The sequence below is a fragment of the Glandiceps talaboti genome, chromosome 5 (genome assembly GCF_964340395.1).
Source record: "Glandiceps talaboti chromosome 5, keGlaTala1.1, whole genome shotgun sequence".
NCBI lineage: Eukaryota > Metazoa > Hemichordata > Enteropneusta > Spengelidae > Glandiceps > Glandiceps talaboti.
Window position 1 is genome coordinate 1,291,448 of NC_135553.1, and position 22,763 is coordinate 1,314,210.

At 34.8% G+C, this 22,763-nt stretch overlaps 2 protein-coding genes across 3 annotated transcripts in view; one reads left to right on the top strand and one right to left on the bottom strand.

The window, feature by feature from the left end:
- Positions 1-14,478, bottom strand: part of LOC144434778 (voltage-gated inwardly rectifying potassium channel KCNH7-like) — a 48,270-nt gene extending 33,792 nt beyond the window's left edge. For both annotated transcript variants that reach the window (XM_078123272.1, XM_078123270.1), the window contains exon 1: positions 14,349-14,478. The gene's annotated coding sequence lies outside the window, so the exon portion shown is untranslated. The remainder of the gene's footprint in view (positions 1-14,348) is intronic.
- Positions 9,507-22,763, top strand: part of LOC144434832 (WD repeat-containing protein 90-like) — a 28,048-nt gene continuing 14,791 nt past the window's right edge. Inside the window, exons 1-14 of the mRNA XM_078123342.1 lie at positions 9,507-9,519; positions 11,081-11,172; positions 11,434-11,749; positions 12,175-12,469; positions 15,299-15,425; positions 15,767-15,826; positions 16,586-16,747; positions 17,446-17,505; positions 17,973-18,041; positions 19,846-19,956; positions 20,770-20,915; positions 21,238-21,295; positions 21,719-21,837; positions 22,415-22,576. Of these exons, the coding sequence (XP_077979468.1) occupies positions 9,507-9,519; positions 11,081-11,172; positions 11,434-11,749; positions 12,175-12,469; positions 15,299-15,425; positions 15,767-15,826; positions 16,586-16,747; positions 17,446-17,505; positions 17,973-18,041; positions 19,846-19,956; positions 20,770-20,915; positions 21,238-21,295; positions 21,719-21,837; positions 22,415-22,576 (1,790 nt within the window). The remainder of the gene's footprint in view (positions 9,520-11,080; positions 11,173-11,433; positions 11,750-12,174; positions 12,470-15,298; positions 15,426-15,766; positions 15,827-16,585; positions 16,748-17,445; positions 17,506-17,972; positions 18,042-19,845; positions 19,957-20,769; positions 20,916-21,237; positions 21,296-21,718; positions 21,838-22,414; positions 22,577-22,763) is intronic.

Consider the following 22,763-nt stretch of genomic DNA (forward strand, 5'->3'; position numbering starts at 1 on the left):
CTAAAACCTGGTCAACAAATTGTACAATAGTTTCTAGCCTCACCACATGATGTTCACAGAATTTCTTGTACGGATCTGAAACTACACTAGCTATCAATAAAAACATTAGTATCTGTGGCAGGCTTGTCTTATACAGAACTGACCTATGAGGTGATTCTGCATACTGTATAACGAGTGTAAACACCGACAGCGGGCCATGCAACATAGAAATACTATAACTAATGAAATGCCATGAGGTACAGCTCAGTAGCTATAACACATAACACTGAATATAACAAATATCCATACATACACTTGTACTTTCCTACACCCAAACATAGAAATTTGGATAATACATTGTAATTGATGATTTGCTAGAAACTGTACAAAATTGAACAACGCTTTGATAAACAAACCTTGCTACCAGCATTAATCATGAACAAATGTTATAAGAATGACCTGTGACCTCGATCTATCTTGGCCCCAGGTCTTGGCCTACGCTACGCTCGTAGAGTCGTAGGTACCATATTTAGCCTGTCTTGCAAGCTTGTAATTGCGACTGATGTCTTCTTCCCCGTATGAATTTAGTGCATATCTACACTCGGAGTACATTAACCTCGGCTTCTACGTTCCAGTTTTCAAAGACGATATGGTTTTGACGGTTTGTAACTGTAATAATGATGCAAAATGACAGGGCAAACGATCAGCTGTGATTGTATAGTTTGTTATAGAGTGCCCTGCGATAGAGTGAAAGTAGCCTGTTCAAGTTTCAAAACAATCATACACAGACGTTTTCCGTTGTCTCAGTGAGCGAGGAAATAACCATATATCACGAACTATACACACTGCGGCAAGCTGTGTGCCGTACTGTAAAACCATGTAATGTGTGTTACTTGATGAAAGGCATTCTAACTTTGGTAGACAAACAGAGTCAAGTGCAAGAACAATATATACATTGTGGTGATATGGTATGAAAGAGAGAGAAGATTGAAAAGAACGGTATGGTAGTAATGGAAGTATTATTTGGACTGGATACAAGTAGATCGCTATTTAGTCATAGGGTTGAAGTATAGCAGAGTCTTTGAATTCAACTTTTTAATTCACATTGTTGCACGTAACTTGTTTCATTTATTTGTAATGGAACGTTTAATGACTTTGATTAAAAGTGTTACATTGCCATAAATCGCTGGGCAGTGCTCAACATATTACAGATTTAGAACGAATTATAATTATGGAATGGTGACTCTCCTCCACGGTGTTATTTTATTTTTTTGTATTAAATTGTAGCCAATGTTGATGGCGATGATGATGGTGGTGTTGTTTTGGTGGTGGTGGTGGTGGTTACTTTTATTGTTATTTTAGGAGATGGATAAAATGTGTATGAGAAAAGACACACGTAGTGTGGACAGCGAGAAATCAGAAAGTTATACTGTGATGTTTTCATCAAATAATGAACATAATCTATTATCTACTTATACTCTAACAGTGTTATCGATAAATCTACTTTGGTTACAAGACACATCGACACAAACGAAAAATAAAGATAGTGTAACAGAAATATGAGTAGAGATTTTATCTCATGACATATAATATGCCTTCCACGATAGGCGAAGACTGTATAACTTGTACTGTGCAGTTTGTGTGCGCTAGCGGGTGCGCTAGCGATGCGATGCAACGAACGAAGGAAACAGTTGGATAATTTGTCAAATTAACTATCTCTACTGCAATAAATAACAAGCTGTGAAAGTGTCATTTTACTAGAGTACCACTGCCATACACTGACCTACATTAGTTTTTTTTTTAATTGAATACCCAACCTTGACGTTGAATGAAACGAGGTAACAAACATATCCGTATTCATCGTCACATCATGTTTATCTATGCGTACATCAACTAGACTAAATTAAATTAAAACTACATAATTTGAATCAGACATTGTGACTTCGGGACAAGACAACAAAGAATACTGCTATATTTATTCACTTGATGAAGGGGGCTAGAAGAGGTTGGATCATTGGGCTTATAATACTAGGTAAACTGTCTGTGCCTGTACGTATGCAGTTGGATGTAGACTGACACGGTGAGATTGATGGAGACGTCCCCTGTGGGTCCACATCGAACACCTTAAACCTAGCTTAAGTGGAGTCCTCTCTGGAGAATTGTTTAATTCATTACATGTATTTCCCACGTGGGAGTTTGGGATGTGTATACAAGCCTTTGCGATTACGTGCTAGCTTCCCATTGTTTATCGCCAGACATTACAGTTACAGATATTCTACCGTTTTTGACTTTTATGAGCATGGAGGCTCAACAAGATAAATAACCAGTTAGCGACCTGTACGTGCAGTGACGTGACCAACATGCTAATTAACTTGTTGTAGAATGCATAGGGAAATTTCCTTCTCACGATATTTATAAATCGCACTGAATCTCTATATAAATAGTGCGGAGCTTTTCCCTGATTTAAAACTCTGATTACCACTTTAGGTACTGCAAGTTGCTATTAGGAGTGCTACACCTTGTATCCATTATAACCATGCCTTGATATCACAAGTTTGACACGATCAGAAATGGGATTTTGATTTTATCAAAGACTCAGAAATCACAAGCGTCCATCAGAGTTCACCATAACTTTGTTTTCGGGAGAAGACGTCATTGCAATATAGTATGATTGACTTGGTGGCGTTTCACGGTCATTGTTACAGTATTGTAATCATTAATATGACATGACATCCTTACTTTGAAGTGTCGAGAAAGCTAGTACTGGGGGTCACAGGTCATTCATCCGTTCCCTGGAATGATCCTAAACTTTCAGGAACGTAATCACTGAGATGAAAGAAGGCACGTGTTGAAAATTGATACCGAATGAAAATTTATCGTCCCCACATCCTGGCGTCATAAATATCACTTTTATAATACCACTTGTTTAAACTTTTATGGTCAAATATTTTATCGCCAGGTTTACGACAAGTATTTAAAATGTGTTGTTGAATTGTTCCTTTTGATGCAGGTTCTAGAACTAATCACGTGACGGTCACACTTTGTTGTAAGTAATTCCAACCGATACATCTAACGAATATTGGACAGGTATGTACGTAAGTGCCAACCCTTCGGCTTACTGTCTTTCCTTTGTTTAATAGTTTCGGTTACCCAGAGTCTCGCCGCTGGGGGCTACCACCCAGACTAGCCCCTAGTGGTGATAGTCTGGGTAACCGAGACTATTTGTTTTAAAAGAGTACGGAGAGACAACACATACACTATAGTCAGTATTCTCAGTGGTCTATGAAATGATGTTATGTATTATGAGTTCCTGTATGATGGATCGGCACCGTAGGAATTCAAACATAAGTGAAACATCAGTGTTGACAACATATTTGGACACCCAGGTGTCCGTATAATAACGATATGACTAGAAGTCTCCTCTTGTGAAAATTCAAACGGACATCTTATGAATAACACAAAGTGTGTTTTCTGAATAAATTTTCAGAGGTTAAAATAACTGTATTTGATCCATAACCTATCTCTTACTAAATTCAGCAATCGTAATTACATTGAAACAATGGTTTTATATTACTCTGACATTCTTTCCGTGTGGCTGAATTTTTACGATGTGTACCGTTATATTCACTCGACATATTAGAATGAAGGGAAAGTAATTCTAACCTACCTAGGCCCCAAACATGACCAATCTACAAGATTTGCAGTTGTATTGTATTTTTCAAATTTATCCAGTACGTGTTTCAAGTCGTTATTTTAACGTCATCTTTATTTGCCAATGTACCCGACTGACGTGGATGTATTTGTCTGAGCAGTGATCTTTTTCTAAAGGCGACATATCACATTACGTTTGTTCTTTTTCAGCATCACGAATGAGGCCTAACGTATCATTTTGATGCAATTTCCACGAATTATCCAGGTAAACCTAGCTGAAAACGGCAATTACCTCTTATTTGGAAGATATGGACTGTGAAATTGGTCACAGTGAGACTCAGAACGACACAGGATTAAATTCCTATTGTTGCTAACGCTCCATTTCCATAGAAACCGAAATCATTTGACCATATATGAAATTAATGAGTATTGATGTAATCATGCGACTTGTCGCTTGGTTTGTCTGAAAATCCGACATCTCCTTTTAAAACGACAAATACGATTTTTCTAACTCATCACACTTGAAAAGCACGTGAGCAAAAGAAGTGGACACAAATGATGTGTGGTGTTCTTGGACTCTTGCCAAGAAGTGTAGCCCGTGTACATATAACATCATATTTTGGAAAGAAGCGAATCAAACTGAATCACATTGTTAGAATAAGACGAGTTACTATTAAAGACTGATTGATAAAAATGCATCTAGATGTTACTGGAGTACCAACTTAGAACGAGATATTAAGTATCGACGGTAATATAACAAAGATAGTCAAGACAGTTGCACTTACCAGTAGTCCAGTACCCTTAGAGTGGCCGACTTGTTATAACAAGGTAGACACTACATTGAACAATTTCATCATCCAATCAATTCTTAATGATAATCAACGGTACATAGGCAGGTGGGAGACATTGAAATATCGATGGCTGAAGCATTTATCGTCAAGCTGGCCGATTAGCTCACAATAGCGTGACTGATGGTGAATATAGAATCACCGCTACGAGACGCATTTACATGCAGTGCTCGATTTATCCAAGGATTCCAGTCGAAACTACTGACTTTTACCTGGTCTATACAGATTGCGAATCAATACAGACCACGTGGATATACATATAGAGGCATTCAATGATGTTCATTTGGGGCGTGGAATGGTACAGTTATCGCATACCCAGGCTGTGATTAAAAGTAATCACGCTATAATTTGTTACCTTTCTTGTAAGGGAGAGCAATTAAATTTGCATAATTATCTAATAAATTATTCGTGATAGCAAAACCTGGCGCGGCGTTTTAGACAAATACTTAGTTGAACATCTGTTCTTAATAATATCAGTTTGACAGAATTCCGATCAAATAATTCCGACACAGTAACTAAAGATATGCACATTACACTCAAATCTTAAAGGAGATCACGTGGTATTTTAATTTATAATGATAAGATAAAAGTATATGTACGACACCTAGCTATATATTTAGTCTGCACCATTTTCTTAAAATTCAAAGCTATGCGATGTATTGAGAATATTTGTTCATGGTCCACGAATCAATGTGACATCGACAGTAAACGTATTATATTTACGTTGGTATTAAGGTAAATTAGAAACGAATGCGACTTTTCGAATCGTCTACTTCGGACCTTTATCACGCAAAAAATTATTCCACCAGTTTCGAAGATACTGAATAATTAAATCATTGCGTGATCAAAGGTCTGTATTAGGCGGGTCGAAACGTTGCGTTTTTGAGTTACCGTTCCTCGTAGACATAGCTTTAAAGATAGGTTGATATATCGATATATCACAAATCCGTCTATCTCACCATATAAGTAAACAGTCGATGTAATTTTTTGTGTGATATATATTGCGTGAACTATAATTGATATTTATAGACTTGAAGCAGTGTGGAATCGAAAGGGCCTTGTTTCCATTCACAATGAAATATTAATTGCGTACGATTCTTCATATGAAATCCACTCAGTTGACAAACATATTACTGGTTCACCTGTGTGTGGGCACCACAAAGCGATCGATAATTACTTTGAAACAATAAAATATTTAATCTAACGATTGATTAATATGCAATCAAAATGGTTTCATGTTTCCCATAGTCCATTGCTAGATTTCCGTAATTTCCTCCACTCTTTCTATTTTGTATGCCATTGAAAGGAAGCTAATTAACTTATATCGCCCTATCGTATATCCGATATTGATGGCTTGCTGCAGTGTGTTTGATTGCCGACCCCACAACAACTAGAATTCATTTTTACACCTGTGATATATTTCCGATAAGACATACTCGGACATGGGCACTTACAGGCGTTTCATCGAGCTCGTTGCATTAACACTAATGGAAGTAAATGACGTATTGTGTCATGGGAGACGAAACTAAATGTCTAAATGATTAATTGAACACTTCTTTGTCATGACAAATTGAGCATTGCAAAGGGCATTTACCAGGCCTGGGATACATCAACAACTTTTAACGACCTAACCACGAAGGTATTACTACACTTTGCATTGCTAACAGAGTTAAAACTATTCACTGTTGTTAGTAATGTATGTTTCAATAAATATGTACACATAAACCAAGAAACGAACCTTGGAATTCTTCTATGAATATTTTGGTATCAGGATCCTTACGAAAATCCAGATTGCAGCTGTGTTAGTGCATGTATATACAATATATACAGATTACAGCTATGTGTTAGTGCATGTATATACAATATATACAGATTGCAGCTATGTGTTAGTGCATGTATATACAATATATACAGATTGCAGCTATGTGTTAGTGCATGTATATACAATACGTACAGATTGCACCTATGTGTTAGTGCATGTATATACAATACGTACAGATTGCAGCTATGTGTTAGTGCATGTATATACAATACGTACAGATTGCAGCTATGTGTTAGTGCTTTATTTCTTCTCGTGTGTGTGTATGCGTATGTATGTATGTGCGTGCGTGTGTGTGTATGAGTGTGCGTGAATGCGTGCTGTGTTTATTTTTGACTTAATTTTCTTCGTTGCGTCCATTTATGAATTTGAATTAATCTAAAATTGAATGTACGGGCCATGGACACGACTAGTTCTGCTGAACTATTTTCATGGTCCCCATTAGATAACACATGTATATTTCCTTTTGTCCAATTTGTTTGAAAGTGTAATGTATTATTTATTTATTTATTTATTGTTTTGTTTTTGTATTCTGATGAAATAAATTTCAATTCAATTCAATTCAATGTATATACAATACGTACAGATTGCAGCTATGTGTTAGTGCATGTATATACAATACATACAGATTGCAGCTATGTGTTAGTGCATGTATATACAATATATACAGATTGCAGCTATGTGTTAGTGCATGTATATACAATACATACAGATTGCAGCTATGTGTTAGTGCATGTATATACAATATATACAGATTGCAGCTATGTGTTAGTGCATGTATATACAATATATACAGATTGCAGCTATGTGTTAGTGCATGTATATACAATATATACAGATTGCAGCTATGTGTTAGTGCATGTATATACAATATATACAGATTGCAGCTATGTGTTAGTGCATGTATATACAATACGTGCAGATTGCAGCTATGTGTTAGTGCATGTATATACAATATATACAGATTACAGCTATGTGTTAGTGCATGTATATACAATACATACAGATTGCAGCTATGTGTTAGTGCATGTATATACAATATATACAGATTACAGCTATGTGTTAGTGCATGTATATACAATACCTACAGATTGCAGCTATGTGTTAGTGCATGTATATACAATATATACAGATTGCAGCTATGTGTTAGTGCATGTATATACAATATATACAGATTGCAGCTATGTGTTAGTGCATGTATATACAATATATACAGATTGCAGCTATGTGTTAGTGCACATATATGCAATATATACAGATTGCAGCTATGTGTTAGTGCTTGTATATACAATACATACAGATTGCACCTATGTGTTAGTGCATGTATATACAATATATACAGATGACATGATTTCCATACCCGATTTCCACAGTTTCACAAAAGAAAATAAGTGTGCGGGGTTGGGGTGGGGGTGGAAAAAAAATAAACACTTTCTGAACACCATCAACAAAGATGCAATTGTGGTGTTAGCAGACAGGTTTGTTTTTAAGTGCACGTGATGCGATTGGAAACAGGTAGCTACGTCTAAATGACATTTCATAAACAGAGCTGTTTACCCGATGTGACGTGTAAGCAAGGAACGAGTAGGGCGCCCCCAATAGAGTGTATTATAAACTGTCATACAACTAGGTCGTATAGACATGATAGATGCATATATTGTTTATTTATTACACGTAATGTATTGACAATCATCCTCCCTCCGATGACCTTAAGGAGAAAAAATGACGAAAGAAGAAAGGTCACCTATATATAACCTAACTCGACTATGACATGCCAATAAAGCAAAATGATGTCATCTACTGTATATCAGATTTACATTAAGTTAATTGATATTATACAAAGTTGACATTTTTTATCAGTAATAACGTGATATAATACCGATTAAGTTGGATAATTGCAATACATAAATCTAGTATAATAGATACATCATGCCTTTATACTTATTTTAATATTGCTTATTTTTTGGGAGGCGAAATTAGTAGGAAGCGTTGATTTATGGACAATAAGGCACTATGATAAGAAATTTGTTGGTTTAGTATACTAACTCGCCATAAACAGACTAGTCGCTTACCGAATTACAAGTTTACGATAGGTTTTGATGCAGTACTAGCGGTTTCGATACGTCGCTCTCGGTCCTCTATTGTTTTTCTTTGCAAACCCCGTAAGAAAATAAACAGTAAATCGAACAATGATGAGTCACATAAAAACAAAATATAAAAAAGAATAAAACACTATTGTAAATAAAAAGCTTCAATTATTGCAGCTACGGTAGGCTATATTTTGATGTTAAACTCCGGAACGAAAAAAACTCAAAAACAAGGAAAAACACCTAAAATCAAAACTAGGGCTACAATTATTGCAACGGGTAAGCATTAGTGGTATTCCTACAAATACCTCGACTTGTTATTATTAGCTAAAGTTGGTTAAGTTGTTCCAATGTTCATACATCGGCATACTTTCCTTCAACTTAGAGATAACACTCTGCATCTGCTAACAAGAACAGTACCGGGTCATGGGGTAGGTTGTAGAAAAATGGAAATGAATTTCCCCGACTTCAAAAAACAAACATGTAAATATGACCAAACACATATCTACATTCTGGAAACAAAATCGTTCACGTTATTCATAGTTAAAATTTTAGTTAGTTTTAAACTTGTGTTAATAAAACACGTTAACAATAAAACTTAGCGGGACAACCCATGTACTTCGAGTCACCTTTCTAGTTCTTACACTATTGTGTTTGATACCACACGAAGTCAGAGCTAGGCAGTCATGCTCTTCCCCGACGAGGGGGCGCGGGTTAAGCCCTTGGCTAGAACTTTTTAACTTAAAAAATAAAAAAGACGTTTTAAAAACTTACCACTGCAGAGAAAAATATTTACAAAATTGTTCTGTGTAAACCAGTCGGAAAGTTAGTAGAAACAAACCTCCCTGAGTAATGTATGAACAAAATTACGTGTATTTGCAGGGTATTTGCATGGACATGACCGGCCGTGCCTGATTCAACAACAGTTGAGCGGGGTCAAAGGTTACTGCTCCCATGATACACTACGTTTTCGAAACTGAGGCGGCAAGGAAACTGCACGAAAGTATCACGTTGCTAAGAAGTTGAAGCTGAACCGTAATTTCGTTAATTTATGCAACGGGAAAAACCTGCCCCTCTTTCAAAAGAACGATAAGTCGGAGAAGAAGATCGGACATCTTCAAAATGTCCAAATCACGTAAGTAATAACAGTTTCTGTGTGGTATCAGCAGGCCAGGCTTTTTTGACTGCTGATCGATGTTTTGATCTCGGCTTTGACAAGTGCCTGCATGTCTAGCTTGACTAAACATGTATGTTCAGGTATTATCTACAATGATTTCAAGGTGGAACATTTCAGGATAGAGACATACTTGCCAAAAGTGAGTGCAATTTACGTAAAAAAGTGTAAAACTTGGCCGATTTATATCGTGTTAGTGAAAAAAAACACCATGACAGTATGTCAATGTAGTTTATCCAGGAAGTCGACAGGTTACAGTGTGCGTGTATATGTGATCATGTCAGCGACGACTCACCACTGACTGTTTGCGGTGATTCTTTTATTTTGTAATTACTGTAGTTCTCGAACCACGTTTTAGCCCAGGTCACAACATTCGTTAACTGTTAACACGATTTAGATCAAAATGGTGTAAATATGTGAACTTGTTTCCCATTGTTGTGTGTGGAATAAATCCCCCTGTATTGTGTGGGCTGGACTGCATGTGTTAATGTTATCACTCCAAAGTACAAGTGTTGATGCATGATGATATTCATGCATTAGTATAATTAGTACATCCACAGATCTTGGTACATTGTACATCTTGCCAACCTGTGTTCTCTCATTACATTAGTGACAAACACACTAACAGGTGAAAGATCTGTGAACACACTACTAAAGATCATACATCATGTTTCGTAACTTTTGAAAGCAATTTAAACAGACTGACTTATAATTTGGGATGGTTGATAAAATGGGATGTTCCTGGTTCTATCTTGGATGTATTAGTGGGAAGGATTGTACACATTTCTTTCACTGAACATCCATGATTCTATCTACTTCACAATATTGTAATTATTATTTTGAAGACATGCTCTATTTCAAAGATTGTGATGAACTTATTGAAACTTAATATTTATGCCTTGAATTGATTATAATTAATATAATTACAGAAAATATGTTCCAGACTCAGTGTTTGTAAAAATGTCTTGACCCAACAACTGGTCAATGTTTGGAAAAATGTGCAAGAAAGTGTAATGAGCATAAGCTAAACAAATATTGTTAAAATTTCATCTAGACAATAACAAACCTGATACCAGAACTGACAAATGAATATGGCTGAATGATCATAGAGCTGATATCCTGTAGGGACACTGCACAGCCTACATGTACAATCAGAACCAGTTTATGGTAAAGCAGGTCCATCAAGTCAGTGTGCCCAGTTATAGATTACAGTAATGCCGTCCAAGCCCAGCAGGGGCCTGTACCCCTGTCACAATCAAGACGCAACACTAACTTCTGTTGCAACAGTGTTGTGTCTACTGTGACTGGTAAGATGTATATTGTACCACAGACAAGCCCCTTCCATACTTTTGGTACTTCAACATTACAAAGTATATTCAGGTTAGAGTCAAATGTTTTGAGCAGATCTGGGTACCATAATAAGCGTTGTATATGCTTGTTGCAATTTGCAATGTAGACTATGTAGATTGAGGAACTTAGGCCACAATACATTTATAGAAACCTCCGTATTACTTTCTTGCAGTGTGGCAACATCCATTTGTCAATACATTTAAACACTTTAACATTGGAGAATGGAAGAAATCAGCCAAAGAAGGAGAAGTTATGACAATTATGGTAAGTCTGACAATTATGGTAAGTCTGACAATTATGGTAAGTCTGACAATTATGGTAAGTCTGACAATTATGGTAAGTCTGACAATTATGGTAAGTCTTACAATTATGGTAAGTCTGACAATTATGGTAAGTCTGACAATTATGGTAAGTCTGACAGTTATGGTAAGTCTGACAATTAAGACATCCAAGATACTATGCAGATTGTGTCATGTTTAGCTCAGGTTAAAACCATACTAAATGGTCTGTTTTATACCATTTCAGGACAAACAGTTGAAATGTACTGTTTACAGAATAACTGGATCTATACCAGCTGGTAACTATATCCAGTTACCCAAGACATCTACGCAGTCTTTGGGTTTGACTGGTAGATATGTCTACCTATTATTCAAACCTATACCTGGCAACTACTTTGTAGTTCATTTGGATACAGCTACACAAGATGGTCAGATTGTCAGGATTTCTTTCTCCAACTTATTCAAAGAATTTAAATCAACATCAACATGGCTACAGTTTCCATATGTGTGTAATCCATCCAAAGGATCTGTTGAAGGCTACACCGCATTGACTTCTAGACAAGGTATATAGTACTTGATTATAATATTCAATGTGATCTACCTTTTTATGATAATATAACTAAACATTTCAGAAAAATAGTTCAATACTCCAAAAATTCTACCGGGGTATTTTACTAATTTATTTATTTGTTACCAATGGCATACAAATAAGAAATAAGAAAGTTCCAATGCCAGTTTGATGTCATAGTCAACATGTGTATACAATTTAATTTTTGACCTCTGACCTACAACTAATTTCATCACAAAAGAATACCTTAGATGTCTATATAGAGATTGGAGAGGTAGAAGGAATCTGTTATAAATTTGTGAACTGGTTTAACTCTATTTGGATTGATTTTTATCATGTGAAGCTCATTGAGATTTGTATGCAATTATGTAATGCACTATATAAGAAATAAATATTATTATTATTATTATTATTTTTTAGGTCAACAAGGGCCAGCGCCACCAGTGGTGAGATGGACACTTTTGATGTTGGATTTACAGTATATTCTATCAATGTACTTAAATCGCAAATATTCATACTTAAAGAGTGTTCGTGTGTGTGCCAACATGTTTGTTAAGAATATAGTAACAAGTGATTTACAGTATGAACCAGCCTTATCATTAAAGACAGCTAAAAGATCTGGAATGTTATCACATGGAGTTTCACCAGTACCTAGAGAACTGTCATTTCCTGTACCAAAACATGAAGATTGGTATGATTACTATGATCACATTAGGTAGGTTTCTGGGTTTTTTGGTTTATATGCTGTACCCAGTCTTGAAAATAACAAATTGTCTGTCTGTAAGATATTGCTAATTTAAAATGAATTGAAAATAACAAATTGTCTGTCTGTAAGATATTGCTAATTTAAAATAAATTGAAAATAACAAATTGTCTGTCTGTAAGATATTGCTAATTTAAAATAAATTGAAAATAACAAATTGTCTGTCTGTAAGATATTGCTAATTTAAAATGAATTGAAAATAACAAATTGTCTGTCTGTAAGATATTGCTAATTTAAAATGAACTTCAAAGATTTCTATTGTTTTATTAGTGGATGTTTGGTAAATTTATTTGGGAGTAGGTAAGGGTAGGTATTTCTCCCATCAAAGTCATGATATCTTATCACACCGTTTCAGTATTGTTAGGACTTTGGCTCTTTGAAGGCATAATCCAGAAACATCTACTATTTTGTTAAAGTTTAGTTTGGTTATTTGATATTTAAAGTGGCCATCCCGAGGGTATTCATTATGGATTTTTAATTCATAAAACCATTCTACTATGTTTGTATACTTAAAAAAAACAATGTCAAACAACACATACTGAATCCTTGTTTGTAACTCAATAAAATTGCAGAACATTAAAGATGTTTAAAACATTTGTTATTGTATATACAATAACAAACCATTACAAACATTTTAGCTTTTTGTAATTTATTGAGTTACAAACAAGGACTTGGTATATTCTGTTTCACATTCTTTTTTTTCAAGTATACAAACATAGTAGAGTTGTCTTAAGAATTCAAAATTCAAAATTTGTAAATAATTAAATAAATAAATGAATAAATAAATAGGGTGGGTGAAGGCTGTATTAGATTGAAGTGAACCATTCTACAAGTAAAGAAGTCACTTTGGTTAAGTCAATACATGTAAATAAAAATTAATAATACAAACTTAAAGTTAGCCACACTTAGTGACAAATTATGTTGGTACATGTTGTTATAATATTGTATTTTTCTGGAAATATTGCTAGATTTGAATACCCAATCCTAAATTACATGTAGTTCAAGTTGAAAGGATGAATTGAGGTTTAGCATTGTACTGTGTAATGTATCTTAGTATGATATGATATGGTTTGAATTTATGTCAAATTGATTGATTTTATGTTTTTATACAGTGTTTTGTACTACAATAAATTGGTCCTAAACGAAGTGGGGCCAGTGAATGAGAGATGATCAAGGGACTTTAAATTAGGCTAATTTATAAATAGATTAATCTTCCTGCTATCTGTCTTAAAAAAATTAATTTACAAACTTTGAAATCCTCATATACTAGTTTGATTTCAAAGTAATTTGGCTGAATATGCATTCAAAAAGTAACTTAGTACAATGTACATTGTGCAGATGTCTTTGTGTGTTGTACTCAAACTGTACATGTATGTGTATAGCCAACCTAGTTGACCTTTGGATTAGTATCCAGTACTTTGGAGATGAAAATTTGAAATTACAATTTACAAAAAATACTAAAAACATATATATAGCAATATCAAAGAGTGGAAATAGCATTATGCATTTGTGTAGTTGTTTGAAGAACACTGTATGGGTGTGATTAGTGTTTACATGTAAATTGTAGATTGTATGTAGATACCTGTATGTGTACTCTAGATTGACCACAGTTACCGGTACTCTGAACAACTTTCTTAAAAAACTGAACATTTTAATATAGAAAACTATGACTCTAATTCAAAATTGTTTAATATAACAAGAATGACAAGTGTTCATGTGTATTATACATTTTACCATAAACTATTCGTGGTTGGAATGCTTGTTAGAACGTGTTTACATAATAAATATTTTACTCTGTATCCTTCATATATAAAAAAGCAATAGTACTTACATGTTATGTATGTTATGGAGTCTTGGACTTCAAATTAAACAACTAGTCTTCTTATTTCAATTCATCTCACCTCAAAATAATCCAATAAAGCTGATTTTTCTGTGAGAGTTTTAATCGGTACTTTCATACACATATGCCAAACTATGTCAGTAGTTTACTATCGAGTGACCATTGAAAGGAATCAAACACAAAAACCCATTGTTGGATTTCATCTGGATGTTTATTTTCAGCTCACCTTGGAAGACATTGGGGTGAGGTGAAAGGTCAAGGCATTTAAGTGTTGTGATAGTGTGGTACCATTAAGGGTTGTTATGTGTGTCATTCACAGTGTGAATAGTGTCTTGTAGTATGTATTGTCAGCCCAGGTTGTCATGCCGATAACTATGCCTTGATAAGAAAATGACATGCTTTTAAGTGCCTGACTAGGGACGTAGATACTGTGTAATGAATGCAACAGTTCAAACTTCCAGACAATATTAGTAGCTATTACATTACTGAAGTACATGTGGTGATGGTGGTACATGTGCAATGTCCATCATTTCGTTATAAATTTAATCAAAATTTTTTAAGAAGATATACATGCATACTATCAGCTCCACTGCATAGATCGAATTGAAGTATTTAAACTGTTATCTTGTTGGTTTTCGTCAACTCCTGTACATGGTGAAGATCAGTCATGTATTAATGCATGTAAATGTATAAACTATTCTGCAGTGCTTTCTTTTTTCGAAAAGGTCATTTTACAAAGTGTCTCTGTAAGGTGAAAACTTACCATTTGGCTGTATAATTCTGAACATTAGTATCTTGTACTACTTTCTTCCATGGAGCTGAGGCTATTTCTTCTTTCCTTCACTTGGACAATGTATAATGCAATACTTGTATATATAGACATCATGGGAATATTCTACTAATACAAGGCTCTAAATGAATTATCTTACCTTGTATTGTAGGTTTCCTGCCGATGCTACCAAAGTACCCTTTGATTCCATACAGTTAGGTAGACACAGTCCTCCAGCTGTTACCAGAAGTCAGCTGGGTACAATGTACCCACAAAGAGTTTCTCCACAACAAGTTCATGTAAGTTATACTCAGAATCCAGTAATGATTTACTGATCTAGAATCACTTTATACATCTGCTTCTATTTATTCTGGCGCAGTATAAACAAGGGCATGGATGTTGGTCAGTTTTCCTGTCGATGAGCTGATGTACCTCTGTATGGATTTGATTATCAGTCAGTATATTTCAAGCAAGGGACTGGGAATATACTATTGCATGTACTTGTACATGGAGAAATCCTAGGGATGGAAGAGAGAAATTACTTCATAAGTGAGCAAAGGGATGTCAAAATTAATGTCAATACCGGTATATGGCCAGCATCATGTCTGACTCTCTGTTGATTTCCACTATCTGTGTACAGGTTAGCAGAGCTGTAACTGACAGAGTTTCTTTAATCAACAAATTAACTTCTCCCAAGAAGGTGAGTACATTATAGTAGTATTTGTGTGATATGATATTGGATCTTACATTGAAATAAATATTCTGTAGTTACAACCATAGATACCAGAGGAAATATGTCTATAAATGTTCCCAATCATCCAGGTATGAAGTTAATAACAAAGTAATTAGTGTTGCCATTCAAAACAACAGCAAATCCAGTAGGATAGATTGCAATTACTTCATTAGAGGAAACTTCTCCAACGTCTATGTTACAATTATAGACATTGTAGTGTTTTGCTGAGATTCTGGGAACCCAAGTAAGTGTTTAACCCTGGTAAAACACTTTGGGAGTCCCAATAACATAGGGAGGAAAAATCTTGTAAAACTTGCATATATATATATCCATATCTTGTGCTGTAATTTTGGTGTTAAACCTTAGTAAAACAGTTGGGGAACTCCAGTAGATTTTACCTACATATAACCCTTATTATAACAAAAATATGGTCTTGAATTAAGATAGATAGCATCTTGATAATCAAATGTACTTGGTCCACTCCTCAGTAAAGTTTTAGCTTTTGAACTGAAATGACATTTGGTACTCAGAGTCTTCACAAATGTCAATTTTGTTGTCAACACTTTTACATATGGATAGTGTGAACTACAAAAATGAAATATTCCATTATTAGATAGTTTTATTTCATTTGACAAATTTACACATATAAACAACATGCTGTGGACATATACATGTAGATGACCATTGCGTGTATTCACCAAAACATTCATTTTGTCATATATCAAGCCGATACACAAGGCCAAGGTTACCAGAGAATTGCCAGAAGTCAATGTGAATGCTGGTGGACGTACTCCTGCAGTAGTGAAAGGAGCTACAGGAGAAGTGCATGTATTTGCACATGAAGATGATGATGTTACTGTACATAGACACCATGATGACACAGGATTTGTAAGTCCAAGTATTGTTATCTGTACAGACAAGTTTTACTTTGGGTCACATGTACAAAAGTGTCTACTTATTGCAGACAATTCAAATCATGTTTATGGGTGGTGGGAGTCTAACCCTGTTTTCATCTCTATGCATTAACTCCCTGTCAAATATACCTCAGGCTCTGTTGTACAGTCAATCCAAGCTTCGATATTGTAGCCTGTATTATTACATCACACTCTTATATACATACATACATACATACATTTAAAGTCATAAAAGCACACTTCTATGTTATCAGTGTATAAGGTTTGAAGTACAGGCATGTGACAACATGTGTATGTGTATGTGTATGTGTATGTGTATGCGTATGCATTTGCGTATGTGTATGAGTATGTGTATGTGCATCATGTATGCGTATGTGTATGTGCATCATGTATGTGTATATGTGTATGTGTATGTGCATCATGTATGTGTGTGTGCATCATGTATGTGTATGTATGTGTATATGTGTGTGTGTATGTGTATGTGTATGTGTATGTGTATGTGTATGTGTGTGTGTATGTGTATGTGTATGTGTAAACTATGTGTGTATGTGTATGTGCATCATGTATGTGTATGTGTATGATTCACAGTATTCCAAAAGTGATATCCAGTTTTCTTCCCCTATATTAATACTGTGAACAATCCTATAATATCAAAATATAATGTCATTCCAGGTGCAGTCTACCAAGATCAGTGGACCTTCAACAATACCTCGTCATGAACGTGATTACAAGGTAATAAATACTGTCTTAGAAATCTTTATTTAGTATAGCTTCAATGCCATAAGTACTATGGATGTACACAAATGATATTTACACCTAGAATATGTTACCCTGTGATGCTTTGTGAAAAAAATGTGCATAATGTGGCAATATTCATTCATTCATGTATTGCCAATTTAAAGTAAGTGACAATTATACAATGACAGGAAATAAATAAACAAGTTGGCGATTTGGAGTAAAAAAATGTTGTGTTAATAACAGTCTGGCACGGAATGGATCGTTTGGTGACACCATTTCAGTCTGCTTTGTGTTATAGCTTTGAGTATAGTTACTATTTCTATCCTATAAATATAACCAAAATCCAAAGCTGAGATTTTCATGTGTTTTGCAACTATTCTGTCATGATATGACAAGTTGTAATTGAGATGCAAAGTATGATAAATGAAAGAAATTAATAACTTTTTCTCATTTGGTAACAGATCTTAAAACCAGACCCTATTCTGTCATTGCGAAGAATCGTTGGATTTGGTGGTTGTACATCAAGAGAGGTGAGTATGTGTAATGTGTATAAAGATATCATAAGATGTTATGTGAGTGCTTTGTGTGACAATCTAATGACTATCTACAAGCTACAGCACATCAATTTAGTTGTTGGTGCCAGTATAGTATACAGATTCCCTGATAGTGTTATAGTATACAGAGTCCCTGATAGTGCTATAGTATACAGAGTCCCTGATAGTGCTATAGTATACAGAGTCCCTGATAGTGTTATAGTATACAGAGTCCCTGATAGTGCTATAGTATACAGAGTCCACGATAGTGCTATAGTATACAGAGTCCCTGATAGTGTTATAGTATACAGAGTCCCCGATAGTGCTATAGTATACAGAGTCCCTGATAGTGCTATAGTATACAGATTCCCTGATAGTGTTATAGTATACAGAGTCCCTGATAGTGCTATAGTATACAGAGTCCCTGATAGTGCTATAGTATACAGAGTCCCTGATAGTGCTATAGTATACAGAGTCCCTGATAGTGTTATAGTATACAGAGTCCCTGATAGTGCTATAGTATACAGAGTCCCTGATAGTGCTATAGTATACAGAGTCCCTGATAGTGTTATAGTATACAGAGTCCCCGATAGTGTTATAGTATACAGAGTCCCTGATAGTGCTATAGTATACAGAGTCCCTGATAGTGTTATAGTATACAGAGTCCCCGATAGTGCTATAGTATACAGAGTCCCTGATAGTGCTATAGTATACAGAGTCCCTGATAGTGTTATAGTATACAGAGTCCCCGATAGTGCTATAGTATAGAGTCCCTGATAGTGCTATAGTATACAGAGTCCCTGATAGTGTTATAGTATACAGAGTCCCCGATAGTGCTATAGTATAGAGTCCCTGATAGTGCTATACTATACAGAGTCCCTGATAGTGTTATAGTATACAGAGTCCCTGATAGTGCTATACTATACAGAGTCCCTGATAGTGTTATAGTATACAGAGTCCCTGATAGTGTTATAGTATACAGAGTCCCTGATAGTGTTATAGTATACAGAGTCCCTGATAGTGTTATAGTATACAGAGTCCCTGATAGTGTTATAGTATACAGAGTCCCTGATAGTGCTATACTATACAGAGTCCCTGATAGTGCTATAGTATACAGAGTCCCTGATAGTGCTATAGTATACAGAGTCCCTGATAGTGTTATAGTATACAGAGTCCCCGATAGTGCTATAGTATACAGAGTCCCTGATAGTGCTATAGTATACAGAGTCCCTGATAGTGTTATAGTATACAGAGTCCCTGATAGTGCTATACTATACAGAGTCCCTGATAGTGCTATAGTATACAGAGTCCCTGATAGTGTTATAGTATACAGAGTCCCCGATAGTGCTATAGTATACAGAGTCCCTGATAGTGTTATAGTATACAGAGTCCCCGATAGTGCTATAGTATACAGAGTCCCTGATAGTGTTATAGTATACAGAGTCCCTGATAGTGTTATAGTATACAGATTCCCTGATAGTGTTATAGTATACAGAGTCCCCGATAGTGCTATAGTATACAGAGTCCCTGCTAGTGCTATAGTATACAGAGTCCCCGATAGTGCTATAGTATACAGAGTCCCTGCTAGTGCTATAGTATACAGAGTCCCTGCTATACTATACTATTTCACCATCAATATCATTTAGCCAAAGGTATTGAGTGTGCAATAAAAATGTACTATGATGTTGGTTCATCATTACTACCATTCAGCTGAGGCATTGCTTTCAAGTAAATACTAGAGACGACATTTTGATACGAATTCACAATAAACTGAATTATCATGTTGTTTTTTGACCACCAGGCATTATGGACACAGAGTGGTACTACAGTTGTATATCCATGCCATGCTGTTATTGTTGCCATGGATGCATTCAATGGTCATCAAAGGTTCTTTATTGGACACACTAATAAGGTAACGAATACAATTTAGTAAAATACTGTAACATTGACAGCAAACATTTTTTATACATGAATATGTCCTTACTCATCGGGAAAGAAAGATATTGAATTGAATTGAAATTTATTTCACCAGAACTTATACAGATTATACAGATATTGAATAAATATATAGAAATGAAAGAGAGAGAAAAAAATACAACGTCTAGGGACAAAATAAAATTCTGGTGAGGACCAAGGACAGTAATTCTTTCTGAACTAATCGAGGTCCAAGGCCCTGACTGACATGCTTAGTATAATGTATTGCTGGTTACACTGTTATAAAAAATAAATATATACATAACAAATGTTCTTTATATACACAAGCATATGAACCTGTTACAAAGAAAGAGACGTTAAGTGTTTTAGAAATATTGTGATATTTTGTCATATTTTAGTATTGTGTCATTGTCTAGCCTAAAATTATGAATTTGATCAATCAATCAATTAATTAATCAAATTTCAATAATGCCAATCTCCAGAGCAATGTTCTGTTCAGTAGCACTGAATGGCTAAAGCACACCATATGCTTTGGTGAACAAATAAGTCTTCAGTTTTGTTTTGAAACAATCTAGGGTGGAGGCTTGGCGAATGTCAAGTGGCAAAGAGTTCCATAGTTTGAGAGCGACATATGAAAATAAGCAAATAAGTGTCTTGATTTATCTCACTTCAAAATAGACAGTTCCCATTTTTCCAAGTACATGTAGATGAAAATCAAAGTTTGCCATCCAACTGAATAGAATTACTGTTATTATAAAAGTTACAAGTTTGCCATGTTTGTATGTTGCAGGTGTCAGCTTTGACATTCAATGGTCCTACAACCATACTAGCCTCAGCACAGACTGGTCAGCTCAGTGTTGTCAGGGTTTGGAAGTTTGAAACTGGAGAATGTCTTGCTATGTTTAAAACCCATGTACATTCTGTTTACTGCTTGAGGTATGTATCAAACTAAACCAAGTTTTTTAAGTATGATGTCATGTTTATAGATAATTATGCAATGTTATATCCAATTGTTTTTCAACTTCTGGTACTGGTATTTAAAAACGGTCTGTACAATCACTTTATTGCAACTTTTAATTCTGAAATTAATAAACATGCATGTAGTATATCACCATTACTCCTGAATTAAGTTAACATTCTGATAATACCTCATTGGTAAGCTATTTTTAAATAGGTATGAGTACTGTGAGTGCTGCAGAAGTAGAAAGATATGTAAAATTGTCAAGTAAAATTTGTCTTAATTTTTGTTTTGTTTCAGCTTTTCTCACAGTGGTGGTGTTCTGTGTGGAGTCGGAAAAGACGGCCATGGCAAAAATGTAAGTATAGTACACATATCTAGAAATTAGAAATGGATTTTTGTTTGCATTGCATAAAATTGAGAATATGGATTGGCATTGATACCTTTCCTACTTATTCAGGATAATACAGTAAAACTCTGATTATCAAAACAGGATATAAAGCCTCTGGACTTTTCCAACTTTTAATCATCCTGCATACTTTTAATCAAACTCACTAATAAAGCCATTTTATTTGATATCATAATGTATTGTGTTCACTTCAAATTTTGAATCAGTTTCTAATTCTAGAAGTCTTGCACGATACATTCTTTAGAAAGTTCACAATCAAGAAATATTGATTATGCTGGCATATATTAAAGTTACAGACTAGTAGTAAATCAGATTTGTAGTGTTATATGTACATCTTAACTGTACTGTCTTGTTTACCATGTGTTACTATAGATGGTAGTTGTATGGAACACATCAAGGGCAAGCAGAAGTGGTGAAGTAGTGGTGATGGCCAAGGCACACACTGATGTAGATATTGTCAGAATGAAGATTGCTTGTTTTGATGATACAAGGTAAGAAACTCTTAGTGTATTCATATCATCACATGATATATGTAAATGGAATAGGTAGGATTTGTTTTGAAATTGTATTTAATTATTGTGAAAATAGCTGATTGGTTTTAATTTAAACCATGTTACAATTTATGATATTAATACAATTGTATGTGCAGTGTTTTTGCTAAGGTTTGTGAATTTTGATAACAAAAAGAGGTATTTTTAAAAAGTGATAAAATATCACAATTTGTTTCCCATAAAGACACAGGAACCCCGGTAGATTTTAGATTTTTACCTAGCTAACATACTAACAAAAATACTGATATGAATTGGCTGCATTGTATATTGCCGTGTAGTTTTGTTTGTTGCTATCTTTTGAGCAAATAAGGTAACTTTCTGTGAAAGAAAAGAGAAAATATTATTATATAATATGTTTAATATGTAGATTAATTATATGTGTTACTTGTAACTTACAGGATTGATTTGAAAACAGTGAGTTGAAAAAAGTGTAATCAATAACATATGTGTACAATTATCTAGTCACTAACCCTTTACTAAATGAGTATTTTTGATTTGTTGTGTCTGTCTATTGTAGAATGGTATCATGTGGTCGGGATAATGTAAGACTATGGAGAGTCAGAAATGGATCATTACGTTCAGCACCTGTCAACTTAGGAGAGTATCACAGTGTAGATTTCACTGACGTCTGTTTTGATACTTCCTATATACCTGGTAATAACACAGCCCACAAAACATTGTAAGTATCACAGTGTAGATTTCACTGATATCTGTTTTGATACTTCCTATATACCTGGTAATAACACAGCCCACAAAACATTGTAAGTATCACAGTGTAGATTTTACTGATGTCTTTGTTATTCTCCAATAGTTTTCTTCATTCAGTCAGAATGTACTTGTGACCTAAGGGGCCTTTGTCACTACTC